At 41.2% G+C, this 18,374-nt stretch overlaps 1 protein-coding gene across 12 annotated transcripts in view; it reads right to left on the bottom strand.

The window, feature by feature from the left end:
- Nucleotides 1-18,374, bottom strand: part of FAM13A (family with sequence similarity 13 member A) — a 134,402-nt gene that overhangs the window by 103,293 nt on the left and 12,735 nt on the right. For 9 of the 12 annotated variants that reach the window (XM_080591851.1, XM_080591852.1, XM_080591844.1 and 6 more), the window contains 2 exons: nucleotides 14,983-15,163; nucleotides 1,775-1,934 (listed from right to left, as the gene is read on the bottom strand). In XM_080591851.1, the coding sequence (XP_080447977.1) occupies nucleotides 1,775-1,934; nucleotides 14,983-15,163 (341 nt within the window). Of the gene's footprint in view, nucleotides 1-1,774; nucleotides 1,935-7,603; nucleotides 10,077-14,982; nucleotides 15,164-18,374 lie in introns of those variants that run through there. The other 3 variants (XM_080591845.1, XM_080591846.1, XM_080591849.1) reach the window with 3 other exon arrangements.

The following is an 18,374-nucleotide window of genomic DNA, read 5'->3' as shown; positions in this document are numbered from 1 at the left end:
CTGGGAACAAAGCAGGGACTGGAAGGCAACTTGCAGAAACTTCCTGCTCCCTTACTTTCTGAACTATGATCCAGTGAGAAAACAGGCTAAGAAATCACTTTACCTGGCACAACTTGTCTTTCCCAATGAGTGAGCAATCTTTGAAAGAGGAGATATAACTGGTGTGATGTAACCTGCACCTCCTCAGTTCACGAACACGGCAAAAATGATAATTCAACTAACACACCTACAGAATCAGAATCTCTTTTCCCCATCTCAAAAAATAACTTTTTATTCCTTTAAAACAGATTTTCTTTAAGATGCCACAATCTGTACCTGACTGAAATACTCTTACTCCTTTTAGAAGTCTGTAGCATTGTGGATTTCCCCTAGCTATGACCAACATGGTAAACAAGATGCAACTTGCTCCACTCAAGTTCTGTTTTTCCTTTCCAATACACTGCTCAAAGAGAAGTACACGCTTTCATGACTTTATCTGCAAGATCCACATTCTTGTTTCCATTTTAAAAGAGCAGTACTTCTGGCAATAAAGTCTGTGGATTTTTCCAAGAGCGAGTGAAAATCTTAAGATACCCAGCTCATGAGGTGTCAGGAGATGCGTAAGTTCAGAAAGCTGGTAAACATCACCAGGCATATGAGAGGAAGTACATTCCAATACTAGGATGGCATGTTTCTGGGTATTTGCTCCAAAATCATGACTGAGGGTTGACATTGGCTTTAAAAACCATGGTTGTAAGTGGATGATGTGAAGACAGCTGAGACTTCAGGGAGAAAGAATGATTTGGGCATCAGTCAGTGGGTGGTGAGCAACTGCATTGTATATTCTTATATTATTATTTTACTTTCCTTTTCTGCCTTATTAAGCTGTCTTTATCTCAAACCATGAACTTTTACTTGTTTACATTATTTTTCTTCCTTTGACTCTCTCCCCCATCCCGCTGAGCATGTGCTGCTTAGCTGCCTGCCAGGTTAAACCACAACACATGCCTACCTAGCATGGCCACTACTGAGGTAGGCCTGGTATCTAACCTGCATCAGGATAAAGGCAGCAACTTGAGCCACACAGAGGAGTGGAAGCAAGTTACTGCATGGATCCAGAAGAGATGCCCTTCTGCCTGTTCAGCCTCCACTACTGAATATGTATGATGCTTTATGTATGGCAGACCAGAGATGTGTAAAGATGGAAAAATAGGCATCTGGGCAAGTTCTCCCTCCAAGGTCAGATCAACAAAGGCCAGATCAACCAAGGCCTTGTAACAAGTGCAGTATTAAAACCAGCACTATGAAGAAACAGCAGCCAGTTGTAGTCACAGGTGACTCCATTCTCAAAGGAACCGAGGCTCCCATCTACAGAGCAGACCTTCTTCACAGACAAGTTTGCTGCATTCCTGGATCTTGAATCAGGGATGTTATCAGTAAGGTTTTGAGCATAATACAGCCTTAGGACTATTAAACACTCTTCGTCTTTCAAGTGGGTACCAATGATGCAGCTATAGGAAGCCTGAGGTGTATCAAAAAAAGATTTCAGGGCCCTTGGGAGACAACTAAATGACTCAGGAACACAGACAGTGTTTTCCTCAATCAACTTCTAGACTAGTAATGAAAATTGGCCTATTAGTAGGATCGATCTGTAAAGCTGTAGATCAATCAATAACAAAGAACATTATTATTACAGCACCTGCCTCCCACTTATCTAAAAGATTTCTGAATTGAAGTTGCAATAAACCTGCACTATTGATTTGCTATACGAAAGTGCAATATTAGAGATACTCACTTTTACCAAAATAATTCTTGATAGCTCTTCACATACTGGCTTTTCTTCTTCCTTCTTCAAGCCTTCCGATTCAAACAAGGTGTTGTAACTTTCCAGCATTTTAGTCATTATCTTGTTGCAGATCTCTTGTTCTTTTATACCTTCAAATCCAGAGGGCACACTAAAGTTGGATGGAACATGAAGTAGAACATTAGATACTCAAGACTGAACCGTTCTCACACAGCGTCTCTGTAATGTTTTTATTGTGGACACAGGCTAGCTAGCAGACACAGGAAACTGTCTGGGAAAGAAGGATCATAGCTATGGTGGTAACAACTATTAGGTTTGTTTGCAGTTAATGGTAGTAATATTAAATACTGTATCTGTTCGTCAAACTATCTCCTCCACAAAGTCTAGGCAGAGATCTAATTGAGAAAACCACCAAATGAGATACCACTAACCTTGCTAAAAGTTGGGTTGATGACTGCGGCACAGACAGCATGAGGCATTTAAATTCTCTGAACTGTTACTGGGAAGAGTCAGATTCATTGAAAAAGTGATCAGTGATGATCTCTAAGGTATATGATGAATCAAATAAGAAAACCCACATGCTGAGCAGAACACTAAAAGGAAATGCCAAGCAAGATCTCTATAGCTTAAGGTGACGCCATGACATATATCACATTTCTTCATCTAATTTTGACTGTCTATTTGTCTTGAAGATAGACTAATAACTCAAAAAGATTTTTAAAACATAGAGATGGCAACCCTGTCATGTGTTTAAAAAAAAAAAAACACAACTCACAACTGAGCACCCAGTTAATAAGCATCTAATGATCATCTGTTGGAATGTAGGTGTTTTGCATGTTTTATTGAGCATTTAAATTTAAACCTTTAAATTCTGTTTTAATGTAAAAGTAGGCTCTCTGAAGAATCTCCTTCAGCATTAAAAATATTTCTCCAATCACAAAGAATTTCCCGTAGTACAGCATTCCCAGCAGATGTACTCTGCTCTCAATGACCCATGAAATGGCCACAATGATGTGAATTCTGTAAAGAATTATAAGGTGGCAGAAACTGAAAATCAGGAGGTAGAGAAAACCCAGAAATAATTTAAAGGGAAGAAGCAGGTGAGGAAAAAAAACCACAACAGAGAAACATTCCAAGTATTTTTTGGCTGAGGACATCTACGCGATTTTATGAGAGGAAAAACAACCTAACTCCTCCAAAATTGAACAAATGCCATCTGAACTATTTTACAGAGATATAACTTGAAAATAAATAATTATTTACTATAACCAGCAAATTAAAAATTACAAATAACTGGCTACTGTAAAACTGTACCTATTGCTTATTGGAGCCAAATGTTAATTTAAGTAAAAAGGCTCTGAAAGCAGATACTCCCAGAAACCTGCCATCAAAAAAAGGCCTTCTTGTAGGGTTTGCATGTTACTGATCCTTTTCAATACTTTACTCTCTGCAATGCATCTACCTGTCAACAGTGAGAGGATCCTACTGCAGCAGAGTGTATCCGTGTAAACTCTAAAAGAGGTTCTTTACTGATGCCATTTCAACATCCAATATATGCAACAGAGTTGCAGGACCTGAAGTTTAAATGAACAAAACTATTTTACATGGCAGAACCATTGCCAACTGTAAAATGGGTCAGTCTCAGGAGCCTTAAATCAGATGATTCCATTAGTGTGGAACCTGGCCTCAGATTACATAAAAAATTGGGAAAATTTCTATGGCTGGATAAGCATGGGTCCAACTCACTTTTAAGAATGTCATATATTCACTAGAAGATAGTAATGGTCCTGAATAAAAGAAAAGTGTGTGTAAGCATGTAACAGGACCGTGTGTTCTCTGGAGTTGGCTGAGCACAGTTTGCTTGATTCAGGAAAATCTCAACTGTCACCTTCCTGATGTATTTCTCCAAAAAAGGGCAACACTAACATAAGCCTGGCAACCCTATGAACCTCTTTTCTAGGAAATGGCCTGAAAACATACTCCAATGATTTCAAGTCAAAAAATGACTCCAGATAGCTTCAGTGAATTTTAGGGCAGAATTTTGACTTAAACCACATCTGCTGGGAGCTATAGCCAATGCCTCCTATAGCCAAAAAAAAAAAAAACAAAACCCAAAAACCAAACCAAAACAACGATAACCACAGCTGTTACATTCCCTCTCTGAATGTAACCAAGCAGGACAGCATGATTTGCTTTACTCTAATGGCAGTATAAAGTAAATCATCCGTTGCCATTCTGTCACTAAAACTGGTCCACAGATTTTACAAGATTTCTTGTTAATTTTTTCCTTCAGTTGCTGCTATTAGACCTCCACTGTGGTAAGGATTATTATATTCTTTGTGCTATCCATGCTGACCTTTTCCTTGCAATAAATCTGCAGCTCAGCATATTTAAGAAGTTTAGATTATAAGTACGCACCCATCTTGCATATTCATAGAAATTAAAACCCATCTGTTGTCACACTGTATGCAAAAGTCCAACTGGACTTTTCTGAGACTGTATGTAAAAAAAGAATATCTTCAGTTTTGCTTAGTCTGAAAAGCTATGAAATATCCAAATTTCACTTCAGATCAATAGGAAAAAAAACACAGTTCTATGAGAAAATCTCATATAACACTTCCATGATCCACATCCTTCTCCTTGGATACTTTCTCACCTTCTTTTGGAAACACCCTGTTAAAGCATTTCAACATAACTGTGTTCATAGCGATGGCTCCTTCATGTCTAATTCGCATGTTAATTAATTGTGTTGTCTATTGAGTTAAACGCACAATTTACTCTGGTCACAAAATGCTTAAAGGTTGGACGTGATCACCTTATAGCCACATACAAACTACTTCAGTACCAGAATCACAGACAGTACAGCAGCAGTAGAACAACAACTTCTATACCAAAAAGACACTTTCCAGAAGGGAGATATAAACCTGTAATTTCTGTGGTCATTTCAAGAAGAAAATGTTGATGGGTTCATGTCTATCTTAGAGAATGTAACAGAAGAATGTCACTGCAGAATTATCCCTGCCTCTGAAAGCCCTGTGGGCCTGGCAGTTATACGGTCTTCAAAGCCGCAAGAGTTTCATCCCATCCAGATTCACCTCAGTTGTCTCTTACTACAACAAAGTGGTTGATGAAGCTGGTGTGTGAGAGCTTGCTGAGCTGTGAAGCTTCGGAGAACCGTGAAAGTACAGCATAAATACCTGGCTGTTTGCTGAATGGCTTTGCTGTCTCAGAAGGAATTTCCACCTGATTCTCTGAGACAGTTTAGGGTGACAAAATCCTCCAGCAAAATTCTGCATCTCCAGGCATATCCTAATATAAGTTGTCGTCACTGTAGTTACTGTTAAGTAACCCTGTTAGGGAGCTTACAGCTCAGTGTATGTGCTGAAAAATCCCAGGCCGGTGATGAGTGCTGTCCCTGAGGGATCTGTCCTGGGACCGGTGATTTTCAATACCTTCATCAATGACATAGCCGATGGGATTGAGTGCACCCTCAGCAAGTTTGCAGATGACACCAAGCTGGGCGGTGCAGCTGATACATCAGAAGGAAGGGGTGCCATCCAAAGCGATCTGGACAAGCTGGAGAAGTGGGCCCGTGTGAACCGCATGAGGTTCAACAAGTCCAAGTGCAGGGTGCTGCACAGGGGTCAGGGCAATCCCAGACATGAGCACAGACTGGGAGAACACATTGAGAGCAGCCCTGCAGAGGACTTGGGGGTTCTGGTGGATGAAAAGCTCACCATGAGCCAGCAATGTGTGCTTGCAGCCCAGAAGGCCAACTGCATCCTGGGCTGCACCAACAGAGGGGTGGCCAGCAGGTGGAGGGAGGCGATTGTCCCCCTCTGCTCTGCCCTCGTGAGGCCCCACCTGGAGTGCTGCGTGCAGGGCTGGGGCCCCCAGCTCAAAAACAATGTGGGGCTGTTAAAGTGAGTCCAGAGGAGGGCTATAAAGATGATCAGAGGACCGGAGCACTTCTCCTATGAAGAAAGACTGAGAGGGCTGGGGTTGTTCAGCCTAAAGAAGAGAAAGCTCTGGGGAGACCTCGTTGCGGCTTTTCTGTATTTAAAGGGGGGGTCATAAAAATGGAGGGCTCAATCAGATAATGACAGGTCAAGGGGGAATGGTTTTAACCTAAAAGAAGGGAGAATTACATTAGAGTTTAGGAGGAAATTCTTCACTCAGAGGGTGGTGAGGCGCTGGAACAGGCTGCCCAGAGAAGCTGTGGATGCCCCATCCCTGGGGATGTTCAAGACCAGGCTGGATGAGGCCCTGGACAACCTGATCTAGTAGGTGGCATCCCTGCCCATGGCAGGGGGGTTGGAGCTAGATGATCTTTAAGGTCCCTTCCAACCCGAGCCATTCTATGACAGGCAACGATAAAAGCAAATACCCCAGTGTTTCCCCCTCAGATTCCTAGGACACTCTACATTTTCCAGAGATGCTCAGAGAAATCTGTGCACTAAGCACAGTGGTCCATATTAAGTATTTGGAAACAATGTGCTTTGTCTAAACGAAGCACCAGCACTAACAGTATCTGACTTTGCTCTAAAGGAGCAAAGGTGAATCAGTACCAGAAGTTTTAGAGGATTTTAAGATTGAAATTGGTGAAGCCACTTTCAAGCACAAAAAGTCGTAGTTGTCAAAGTTAGTGTTACTTAGGAATATGTCTAAGCCCTTAGCCCTTTATTTCAGGCTATCACACCCAGCAGTATTTCACATTCTGCACAGTGCCCTCCCATGCCTGCTTGCCCATCCACCACAGCTCTGTGCCACTCATGTCCATGCAGACCAGTGCTCACTTGTTCTCTGGGTTCTTCCAGACCACTTTAAGTCAATGGTATGTCTACTTACATAGGGATGCTCAAGAAAACTAGTCTCAGACTAGTTAAACCACTTCAAAGACCCATGTCACAACTCTTATTCAGAACTGAATTGACCTGAAGTCAAATTAACTCACTGTGAAAAAATTACTTATGTTTCCTGCGTTAGTTAAATGAATTTACCCCAGGGACCCTGTAAACAAGCTGTAACAGGCTAAATGTGTAGTGTACTTATGAGAGATTGAATCTCCAGAATCCACTTGCCATCCAGAAAGAGACAGGCATCACCACAGGGTTCCATCACCAGTCACCATGCCTGAGAACCTTGCTTCAAGCGCAAATGAGAGCCGGGAGGACTTCTGATGTAGTCATCTGCCTATAATGAGTTGGACTGAGATCACTGAACTGATTTCCCCAGGCAGCAACTGCTGACAGCTCCAAGTCACAACTGAGAACCAGCGATCTCCAGGTGAAACAGTGCATCTCATTATGCATTCCCAGTGCTGCTCAACCCCACCCCGTCTAAGATGAAGAATGCACACTGCCATTTCCTTAAGTGTCTTTGCAGCCGTAGCCTGGGTGGAATGACAGCACCGTAATCCTAACTTAAAACCCAATGAGGGCTGTATGCTGTCTTGTCTGACTGCTACTTTTCCTGCTGGTACAGCACTGTTTATAGAGGAGCACCACAAAGTAAACTTACCAATCTTCTAGGGGATCCCAGAAGAAATAAAGGGTCTCAGAAGCCAGAGAACATTACAAGTTTTCGTTGTTGTTGTTTCTCCAGCCCTTGCAAAACATTTTCCTTAGTACCTCAGATGCCCGCGAGCCCCTCGACCAGCACAACCGAAGGTTCTGAGAGTAGGGTTGCAGTAGTTTTAAGAGATTACAATGTCTGTCGGTCTGCTCTGTCCCTCCAGATAGATGTTACTGTGTCTGTAACAGATGTGAGCTCAGGTCCACAGCTTAGCCCTGTACTTTAGCCGGGTAAGGTAACAGCTGATGAAAGCAATTTGTCTTAACAGACTGGACTACAAACTGGTACAGCTGAAAACAGGCAGGTATTTGCATCTGCTGACTCTTCTGCAAGATCAGAGGCTAACAGGTGGCTAAAGACAGGGCAACAGAGTTGAGGGAGGTGTTCATTTCAGTGTGCGTGAGTCATTTACATGCTCTGCATCATTTACAAACTTATGTCTCACCAGTTTAAACCAAATGCAATGTCATATATCACTACTGAGATTTTGCAGAAGTGTCCTCGTTTCTGAGACACTGGAAAATCCCACCAGGCATCTAACTAATTATCTTTTGCAATCTGTTCCAGATTATGGTCTGTAACATCAGATTTAGGAGCCTAAATCAACTTAGTAATTCCACCTCTGTCTACAATACTTGCAGGAAATGTGTAAGGCAAAATGCAGGTAGAGCAGGTAATGCGAAGCAGCTAAGAGTGATGCCGCTACACAGAGTTGATTATTGGCTTAATTCATGTTTAAAGCCTTTTGCTCCAGGAAGAGCTTCATTTTTCATCAGGAAATTACAGTCACAGTAGGCAGCTTGGAAACTGCAGTAAAAGTAGGCCTTCTTTTCTCCAGACTAGACAACCGAAGTGTCCTCAGTCTTTCCTAATAGGACATGCCTTCTCAGCCCTCTTACCAGGTTTGTTGCCTGAAAGATACTTGTCAGAGTTAACACATTTTGGATCAGACCCTAGTTGTGTCTCTAAATTCCTCCAGCACTTTCAGCTAGTTCAAATACTGATCTTCCTTTCCTAATCTACTGCTGGGTAACAAGTGCCAGTCTTAACAGCTGCCACATTCCACTGCAAAAACAAAGCTAAAAAATGCAAGTTTTTTTATATAAAACTTGGGAATATTTTTGGATAGCCTTCAGGATGACAAGTTTCGTCTAACTACACGCAACTACTGATACTAATTTGAGAGTGCACCACCACTAACTAGAAATTTCCATTGATTTACTGGCGAGACAGGATGCTGCCCTTGACTGTCTCAATTTATAAAGAAGTACGTTGTTTACTCCTTTATTTTGCTTAGATATACCTTTCTGAAGGCTATATTTTGTACTACCACCACAGATACACTAACTGTGCAACACTTGGTACATATAGTGACTAGCTCCACAGCAAGAGAAAAAAGGTGCCCTGTTACGATGTCACACTTATGATAGAGTATTTTGTCAGCATTATGAATGAAACTAATAGACATGCTGTCAATGCGAGAGGCCTGAATCATCCTTTTGTACCTTTGTTTAAAAAGGAAGTAGAAATTCTCCCTAAGCTCTTAATGAATCAATCATAACCAAAAAAAAGGAACAGTTTTTATCCAATAACTCATAAAATAATCAAGTTCTTAGGTTATTAACTCACAAAAACAGTCTATCAGACAAAACAATTTATTCTGTTAAAAACAACTTTAGGGATCAATGACCTCCTTCTTAGCCAGTAGTGGAAAATTACAAGTATGGTAGTGAAGGGGACATGAAATAAGGCAGGCAGCAAGTCTCAACTGCAGCAACAATAATGATGAAATAGGAAGAGGAAACTGTTACCCATTATTTAAAATAATGATGTGCTAAGCTTACATGTTCAGTGTCTCACAACAGCATGATCATAACATTCTTATTTTTTTTTTAAGGAGCTTGAATTTTGTTGCAGTTTTGCAGAATACTAAGAATTTCTTGCTGGTTCTATTTCCCTCACTAAACCAGAACAAAGTTTTGGTTTTAGTCATAAGAGTACAGGGCAGAGTACATTCTGTAGTCATGAATTTCTATTTATGAAACTCAAAGAGGGTGGGGTTTTAGGCTCCAAAGTCAAATGAGTTCAAGCTATCATTTCATTGTACAATTTTTCAAAAACAAGCAAACAAAAAAATATATATATATAAATGTAAAGATGAGTGAAGATATATCACTACTAACCAAGCACTCAGTTCAGAGATGCTAAAATAAATCCCCCATTAGCCTCACTCAACACAAAATTTTGATGAGTTATTTGGCTTTATCTGCCTGGCTTCCCTTTCAGTTCTACCGATTAGCAAATAAAATCCACCTTGCTGCAACTTTCATGCCTGATCCACCGTTACACAATCACAGGTACAGCTGCATCAGTACTTTTAAATACAGAAAGAGGAATTCAGTGGTTTACAGTAGTGGAAATTTGGCCTTATTCATCAGTGGACAAAACCTTAATCAACACCACGATGCAGAGCTTGATTTATTCTTATGCTTGCCCTTGGCATCACAGCTACATCACCTGCTTCTCCAAGCCAGCTCCCAGCTGAGAAACACTAAGGAACCTGTTGTTTACATTGCAGCTTGTTCCCTAGTGGCACACAGGAGATTGGTGGGTCTGACCAATAACAATCAGACCTGCGCCAGGCCGGAAAGTTGTTTGTTGTGGAAAACACCTGCAAGAAGTACACAAAGAAGCCAGGTAGATGTAGAAAGCTCTTCCCTCAGATTTTCTCCTCACAAAAGACTCTGTAGGAGAAAAGAAGATAAGTTTTCTGTCATCAAAGCAGAGTACCTTGTCCTATATTCCCACTGCCTCTAAAAGCAACACTGGTGGATGCACTGTAGGCAGCACATTTTAGTTGAATCACTTGGAAGGAACATTCACTTTTCTGTTAGTTACCTTGGAGAAAGAAGCACCCCCAAAGCACAGCTGTTCCCTGCATTTTCCCTCTGCTGCAGTTCCAGAATCTGTGCTTTGTGCCCCTTCTTCCCTGCTAACCATGGCAAGGGGACTGGGAGGATAACCAAGCAGAAAAAAATGCTCTAACTCTGCAAGGAAGTGTTTAGAGGAAAGCCCCTCATCACTAAAGCTTCTTCTCCCTTTGGATCCCAAATCAGCAAATCTCTCGGGCCTTTACAAACTCATCCAACTAGAACTGCTGGATAACAAACAGCATCATTTTAACCAGACACTTGCATTTGCCAGCCTCTTTTGGGGTGAAGGAGCAAACCTTCACAACACGCTTCATTTCTGTTAGAATGAAACGCAGTTGCATTAGTGAGGGCTTAAATCATGGAGGCCACAAACACACATCGTTCTTTGAGAGAGCGCTCAAAAAACAACAACAAAACACACAAAAGGGTGCACAGAGATTCTCTGCTTACTGCATAGCTAGTATACCTCACATCTCTTACATCCCAGCCAAAGGACAGGAGTACGGCAGCCCCTCTGATACCCAGCTCCAAAAGAGGAGAGAGCAGGAAAGAGAACTCAACTGGTCCTAAGCTTCCTCTTCAACACAAGCTGTGAGACTGAAACAGAGACACACAGCAGGCCATAACTAATGCCGTCACTCTACAAGTGATGAAACTCAGGTCAATGGACAGTAACTTCCTCCAAGACTAACCATGGTGCAAGCGTTAATCCCCCCCACAGATTAGCCCGGTAACAGAAAAGCCAACTATTTATGTTCCTCCATGCTTGTTGTCTACCAAGGGCTGTATTTCTCTGTATACTTGACCTTTGGCTTTCATCACAGTAAATCTGAACAAATCTGAATTGGAAGAAAACAATGCACTAAATCTCAAATCATCATATTTTCCTTTTTTGAACTGTTTGACCTTGCCCTTTATGTTTTCCCATATCTTACAGCACACTTCATTACAAGGACTGCAAATAGCCATTTTTTTCCCTCTTCTATTCGTTATAAATACAGAAAACACAAGATAACCTTTCATTAGAAGAGAACCAGTTTGTTTTATCAAACGGCAAGGAAGCTGGAGAAGTAACGGATAAGATAAAAAGTAATAAAGGTTGAAAGTTTGGGAAATTAGAAGAATTACTGAGACATGATATAGAGAAGTGGAATGAGATGAAGGGAATTAAAATGAAGTCTAAATGTCTGCAGCGTTGCTCAATAGGGAGATTTATTCAATTGTAAAATAGCTTCAGTTACCAAGTAGGAAATAGTATGTCCAAATAGCTAAAATGACGCTAAAAATGCCTTGTTGAAAGCAATCCTTCACTATCAGCAGATAAGCTTTATTCTTTCTGACTCTGAGCATTAGCTACATAGACATTGATTTTAGATGTGTTAGTTACTGACAGAAAAATATCAGGTCTTCCTACTTTAACAGAGGAATTGCTGACAAGCTGGCTGCTAAGCCTTGTTTCCTTGTCCCAGCAAAACACCCCATACACTGCTCTGAACAAAGAATGCAAAGTGAGAGGAACGTTTGCTTCAACCACCAGCTGATATTTAATTTCTGCAGCTAGTTTCTCTAGGAGCTACCTGTAGTCAGCGATAAGACAGCCCTTGCCAAGGCAGACTTCAGACAGCCTAGCTCTGGAGCTCTGAACTGCATTCTGAAGATCTCTCTCTGGCTGTCTGATTAAACATCTGGCTAAGACCAATGCCAAAAGTTGGGTGCTGCGAGTTCTTTCTTCCTCCTGTCAAATCTTTGTTGATTTGATTGGTTTCATCAACTTAAGAATGCAATCATTAACAGAGGGAAAAAAACAGTATTTCAACTGTTGCTCACAATGGTGTCTAGACCATTATTCTGAATTACTTTGAAAAGATAAGATCTGATGAAACCCACAGCTGAATTACCAGACAGTGAAGCTTAGTTTAAACAAAAATCTACATCCACCACTCCGAAATATTCGTCTCTTGTAAAAATGCATTACCTATTTGTTAAGTGTCAAGTCTTGCTTTCATTGCCTCTTTTGCTGCACAAGCATTTTGATGTGTGTCACAGCTGCAGGGCTGGCTGCACTCATATTCACAAGAGCTCTTGTATCTTCAGTGAACTCTGCCTTTCTCAATCTTCTGCGATGGAATGATGTGATTCTTCCCCTCCTATACACAGACCCTATACCTTACAGAAACTGTTAATTCTTTCCTATGCTACCTTATGAGCAGAAATAAGTTGAAGAAACAATTATGGTGCTTTTAGGAAGTACAATTTGGTTTAATCCTGGAATGCCAATTGCATTTTCAAACTACAATTCTCTGCGTTCTACACCAAAAGGTATGCAGAGCTGATTTTCAAAACTTTCCTGAAACAAGTGATGAGGAGGCTATAATTATTCAAATGGCCACTTGGGAGTTTGATCCAGAGATTTAGACATTAGATTTAAGAACAAATAAACTATATGAGAAGAAGCCAAGTGCACTAATACATTTAGACAGAAACTCCCAAACTTTAAAACCTCACCATGTAAATAACACTGCCCACAGAAATACGATCTTTAAAAATTGGTTTGCTTTTTCTTGTCAGAAATCTGCAGTACTGTGTTTCTACTAACTCTCACACTTGTATATTTCTGTACATACTCTGGTCTTTTGAGTTTTCTTTCTTTTGGAGGGGACGAATTTTTTGCTTCACAATATGCTTTATGATTTTCTACTAAAACAGTAAATGCTTTAATGTTTGTATCCTGATGTAGTCACCTTCATCCTCTATAAGCAACTACCTTAAGAAGAGGTGGAAGTGTAGACAAAAGGACAAGCTTTGGTTTGAATGTCTCACCTCTGCAGGTTCTCCCTCTTATCGATGGAAAAAGATGTGCTCCTTTAAAAAGAGAACAAGCAGCATCTAGCTTAGGTATGTGGAATTTGCTCAGTATATTACAATCACAGAATTGGCAGGGTTGGAAGGGACCTCTGAAGATCATCTAGTCCAACCCCCCTGCCAAGCAGGATCACCTAGAGCACATTGCACAGGATAGAGCACATTGCGCAGGATGACAATGAACCTACCTTCTGTTTTCTCCCTCTTTAAAGAAGCCTATTTCTGGAGGCTACGGAGGAAGCTTAGGGAGATAGTCTTGTTAGGCAATTAATCTAATCTAAGTCTCATTAGGCAATGCAGCGTCATTCTAGAACAAATTTTTGCAAGGATCAATACAAATCAGACATTTGCTACAAGGAACGTACTTCTCTTTTTGCAGGTATCACGCTTCTTTCAAGACTGATGACCAAGCTAAACTCCTTACGTGTCCCCCATGTCTTAGATCTTGGATGCCAGCCAGCAGTTGTATTACAGACAAGGCCAGGACAAAGATGCTAATGGCACACTACCTCATAGCAGTGACTCAGCAGGAACAATCTTGTTTGAGGGCATTCTCACACTTGGAAATAACTCTTCCCAATATTGCTGCTAGACCCACTAGCATGTATGGCATGTTATCTTTATCAAAGGTGTAAGGAACTCAGCTCCATGAAAGAAACTAGTAAAACTAGTGAATACAGTTGAGAAGTCTCAAAAGGCCAATGGAACCTCATAAACTCCAGACCAGTTTCAAAATATACTAGAATGATAAAGAACCCAGAATCACCGTCATCTGAGATCAGACATCAGATCACAAGAGCAAATCTGCAAAGAGTATGTAGTACCATCTAGAAATCATACAGCAGCTGGCTGCTGCATCTGAGTCCTTTTTCTTCCTAGGTACCCTTTCTCAAATCTTTCTGCAGAGAAGCATCCATATTATTTGATGGCAAAGGAAGAATGCTGTATGAGCACAAGTCTCCTTGCCCTTATACAATCTGCTGTCAACACAGCAATAGAAAACTGACCAACTGTTTAGCAACACTGCAAAAGAAGACAGGAGAGCAATTCAACACCCTGTCATCATTTTGGCTGGGACAGAGCTCTTCATACAAGCTCACACAATGCTGTGTTTTGGATTTTTGATGAAAACAATGGTGATAATACACTGGTGGTTTTGGTTGTTGCACAGGAGTATTTGCATAGAGCCAAAGACTTTTTTGCTTCTTGCGCTGCCCTGCCAGAGGGGAAGCTAGCAGTGTTCAGGAAGTTGGGAGGGGACACAGCCAGAACAGGTGATCCAGACTGACCAAGGAGGTATTCCATACCATATGATGTCATGCTCAGCAATAAAAGCTGGGGTAAAGAAGGAAGAAGGGCGAGATGTTTGGAGTGATGGCGTTTGTCTTCCCAAGAAACCGTTACTTGTGATGAGCCCTGCTTTCTTGGAAGTGGTTGAACATCTGCCTGCTGATGGGAAGGAGTGAATGAATTGTTTTGTTTTGCTAGTGCACACAGCTTTTGCTTTACTTAGTAAACTGTCTTCATCTCAACCTATGAGTTCTCATGCTTTTACCTTTCCAATTTTCACCCCGTCCCACCTGGGAAGAGGGAGCGAGTGGCTGTGCGGCACTTAGCTGCCTACCGGGGCTACACCACAACACTCCCAATAAGTGCAAACAATACCTTTAGTACCGAAAGTTAACAAGAAGCCCCAGTCATTGCCCCTGCTTGATCATTCTGACCAGTTAGCTATATTTTCAGTCATATTTTCAGTCAGCTATATGTTCAGTTATTTGCTCTATAACACTTTCTATCAAGATAAGAGGAAAAGTGAAAGCCCCAACTTACTGAAAGCAATTTGGTCCAAACACAGTGGCAAGATTGCAGAGGTTCATCCTGTTCTCTACATGATGTTCAGCAACCTTTATCAGGAACTGGCACAGATACTTCAGCAGGCAGTAATGAGCTTCAGGCAGTTCTTTAAGGAGTTCTTTTAAGTTACTTTCCTTCTGTATGTCATTTCTAGCATCTAGGAAAAAACAAAAAGAGAAAAAACATACACATGTTTTCTACACTGCTGCCAATTTACTTACATGGGTGAGCAAACAGTGGGATATAAAATGTAGTCTTATTTCTGTTCTGAGATCAAACCCCTCAGATTTCCTCAGTGAACCTATACCTTCCTCCTGAGGCTTATTATGGCCACCACTGGCACTGTTTCATGTCTACCTTTACAATGTACTGTTTTCCTCAGCAGAAGCAGCAGTGGATAAAGCTAGCAGCATTAGAGCATGTTTATTCCCACCTTGCACAGTTACACTTCTGCATGTTATTATCTCTGCTTCCCAAGCCCTATCTCTTTGTTTTTGAGTTTCCCTGCCCATGATAAACTTCAAAAAGAATAAAGCAAGAACGGTAAAAGGGGGCTCCTGAAATGCAGTGTTGTTAGAATAACAATACTGCAGTACCTTCAGCAGGTACATTTTATGAAAAGCTCAATTTTGTATTGTTTTGACACAATGACACACATACTATGACAATTCACAATGACAACTCCATACTAAGTCTTTGATAAGGATTCTTGCTTGAGGAAAAAAGGATGTTTAGGGAACTGTTACATTCCATAAGAAGCCCAAATTTGGCCTAATGTTAGAGAACAGCCTTGTCATAGTGTACAATCTTCTAGAATTTGAGTATGGATAAAAGCCTGACATTAATCAGTTCAGTATGGGAAAGCAGGACTAAAGCCAACTTCCTTTCATGCAGTACTTTTTTTTTTTTTTAAAGAAGCAAAAATTGCATTAACTTCAGAGATGCTGTGCTTATACAGACTAAGGCAGTGAACACAAGCTTGGCCTCACAGTTTCTACTTCATTTTGTTCTGCTTATGCAATTGAACCCAAAAAACACAAAATTCTTTGCTCCCCTTCTCCACATGATTGCTCCCCTTCTCCACTTTCCGAAAAGTGATTTGTACCAACCAAAACATTAGTTTTGCATTTTATCAAAGTAAAATTTTGAAAAAAAAATAATCATCATTCCCCTTCCTTTATGTCAAAACAAGCCTTAACACTTGTAAACACTCATTTCTACTCTCCTCCAAAACACAATTTTATTGAAACTCTCATATACAGTTATTGGGTTTTTGTACAACCACACTTTTAGACAGAACTCAAGCACTAAATATTTTTCTTACCAATCTAATTACAAGCAGCATTCATTAGCAGGAGTGCATTTCTAACAGTTTTATTGTTACGATCAGCCTTATGAGTTGATGGTTTCAGGGTTGTAAAACTGTCATGTACTTGTTTTTTTCTTAGAGAAGGACACGAAGGTTTATTGCTTGACAAAGCCAAAGTGACCTCACGTTAAGTTCTTACCCTCTGTGTTCTCTGCAAAAGACTGCCTTGTCCCAAAGTATCTGCTGGCTTATCATGGGAATAAAGACATGCTGTCCATTCTTAGGGTAACAAAGAATTTTTTCATTCAGAGGACATTACGATCCTCAGCAAGTAGTTTTACCCAGCATTCAGTCAAAACCAAACTGGCCACAAAAATGAAACTGGCTGATAGGCTAGACTCAACAGGTAGTGGTCAGTGGCCCAAAGTCTACTTGGAGCCAGTAATGAGCAGAGTGCCCCAGGGGTCACTGCTGGGTCCAGCCCTGTTTAACATCTTCATCAACGATCTGGATGATGAGATAGAGTGCACTCTCAGTAAATTTGAGGATCACACGAAACTGGGAGGAGTGGCTGACTCACCAGAGGAGAGGGCACCTTGACAGGCTGGAAAAGTAGGCAGACAAAAACCTTGTGAAGTTGAACAAGGAGAAGTGCAGAGTCCTGAACCTGGGGAGGAACAACTCCAGGCACCAGTATATGCTGGGGGCCACCCAGCTACAAAGCAGCTCTGCAGAAACGTATACACCAAGTTGAACATGAGTCAGCAGCATGCCCTTACTGTTAAGAAGGCTAATAGTATTCTTAGCTGTATTATGCAAAAGTATCACCAGAAGGTCAAGATAGGTGATCCTTCCCCTTTACTCAGCACTGGTGAGGCTACACCTGGAGTGCTGTGTCCGGTTCTGGGCCCCCCTGTACAAGAGACAGATGGACATACTGGAAAAAGTCCAACGGAGGGCCACCAAGATGATCAAGGGACTGGAACACCTCTCCTATGAGGAAAGGCTGAGAGCGTTAGGACTGTACAGCCTGGAGAAAAGGAGGCTCAGGGAGCCTCCTTATGTGTATAAATACCTGAAGGGAAGATGCAATGAAGACAGAGCCATATTTTCAGTGCTGCCCGGTGATGGGACAAGAGGCAATTGACACAAACTGGAACACAAGAGGTTCTGCCTGAACATCAGGAAGCACTTGTGCTGTGCAGATGACAGTGCGCTGAAACAGGTTGCCCAGAGAGGTTGTAGAGTCTCTCTCCTTGGAGATCTTCAACAGCTACCTGGACATGGTCCTGGGCAACCTGATACAGGTGTTCCTGCTTGAGCAGGGGGTTGGACAAGATGGCCTCCAGAGGTCCCATCCCATCTCAACCATTCTGCGAAAACTTCTAAATCTTCAAGACTTGTATTTAGTCAATAATATATAATAAATGAGGCTGGGTCTGAAACTGTTCAGCAACTAGCTGCTGCCTCTGTTGTACATCCTCCTGGTACCATGCAGAGGAGCAGACTGGCAGGAAAATATCCCATGCCCTGTATTGCCAGAACAAAGACTTTGAAGAAAAGGATATTTTACACTTCCCCAACATTTTTGCTTTGAAAAGGCTGTGAATATAGTGCAAGGCATGTATAAGTATGTTTCACAATTTTCATCTTCATTTTTACTTTTAATTTCCCAGAAATATTCCAGGGCTGGATTGCACAGTGTTCTAGGTATAGGATCCTTTAGAAAGAGGTTAGCTGTGTAAATTACCAGTCTGTATAAAAATATCTGAAAGTGATCCCAAACATTCATGATTTCTCTTTTACAACCAGATATTTTTGTGGCTAATAAACAGGACTTATCGTGCATATCATTTGGGAAACAAATTAATTTCTATATGTATGTACTTATCACTTCATAGAGGCACTTCCAAGATTTCATCTGCTACTAGGCCTCAGTTTCCCGCCTTACATGACATGCAGTAAAAGGCGAGAAAAGCCTTTGGAAGTCTTATACTCACAGAATGTTAATTTTTATCTGTCTGTTTTGATACCACGTACTTAATAAGAATTACTTCAT

The sequence above is a fragment of the Anser brachyrhynchus genome, assembly GCF_964034855.1.
Source record: "Anser brachyrhynchus genome assembly, chromosome: 4".
Lineage (NCBI taxonomy): Eukaryota > Metazoa > Chordata > Aves > Anseriformes > Anatidae > Anser > Anser brachyrhynchus.
Note: the sequence above shows the minus strand (reverse complement) of the source record. Positions and strands in the feature narration are given on the sequence as shown.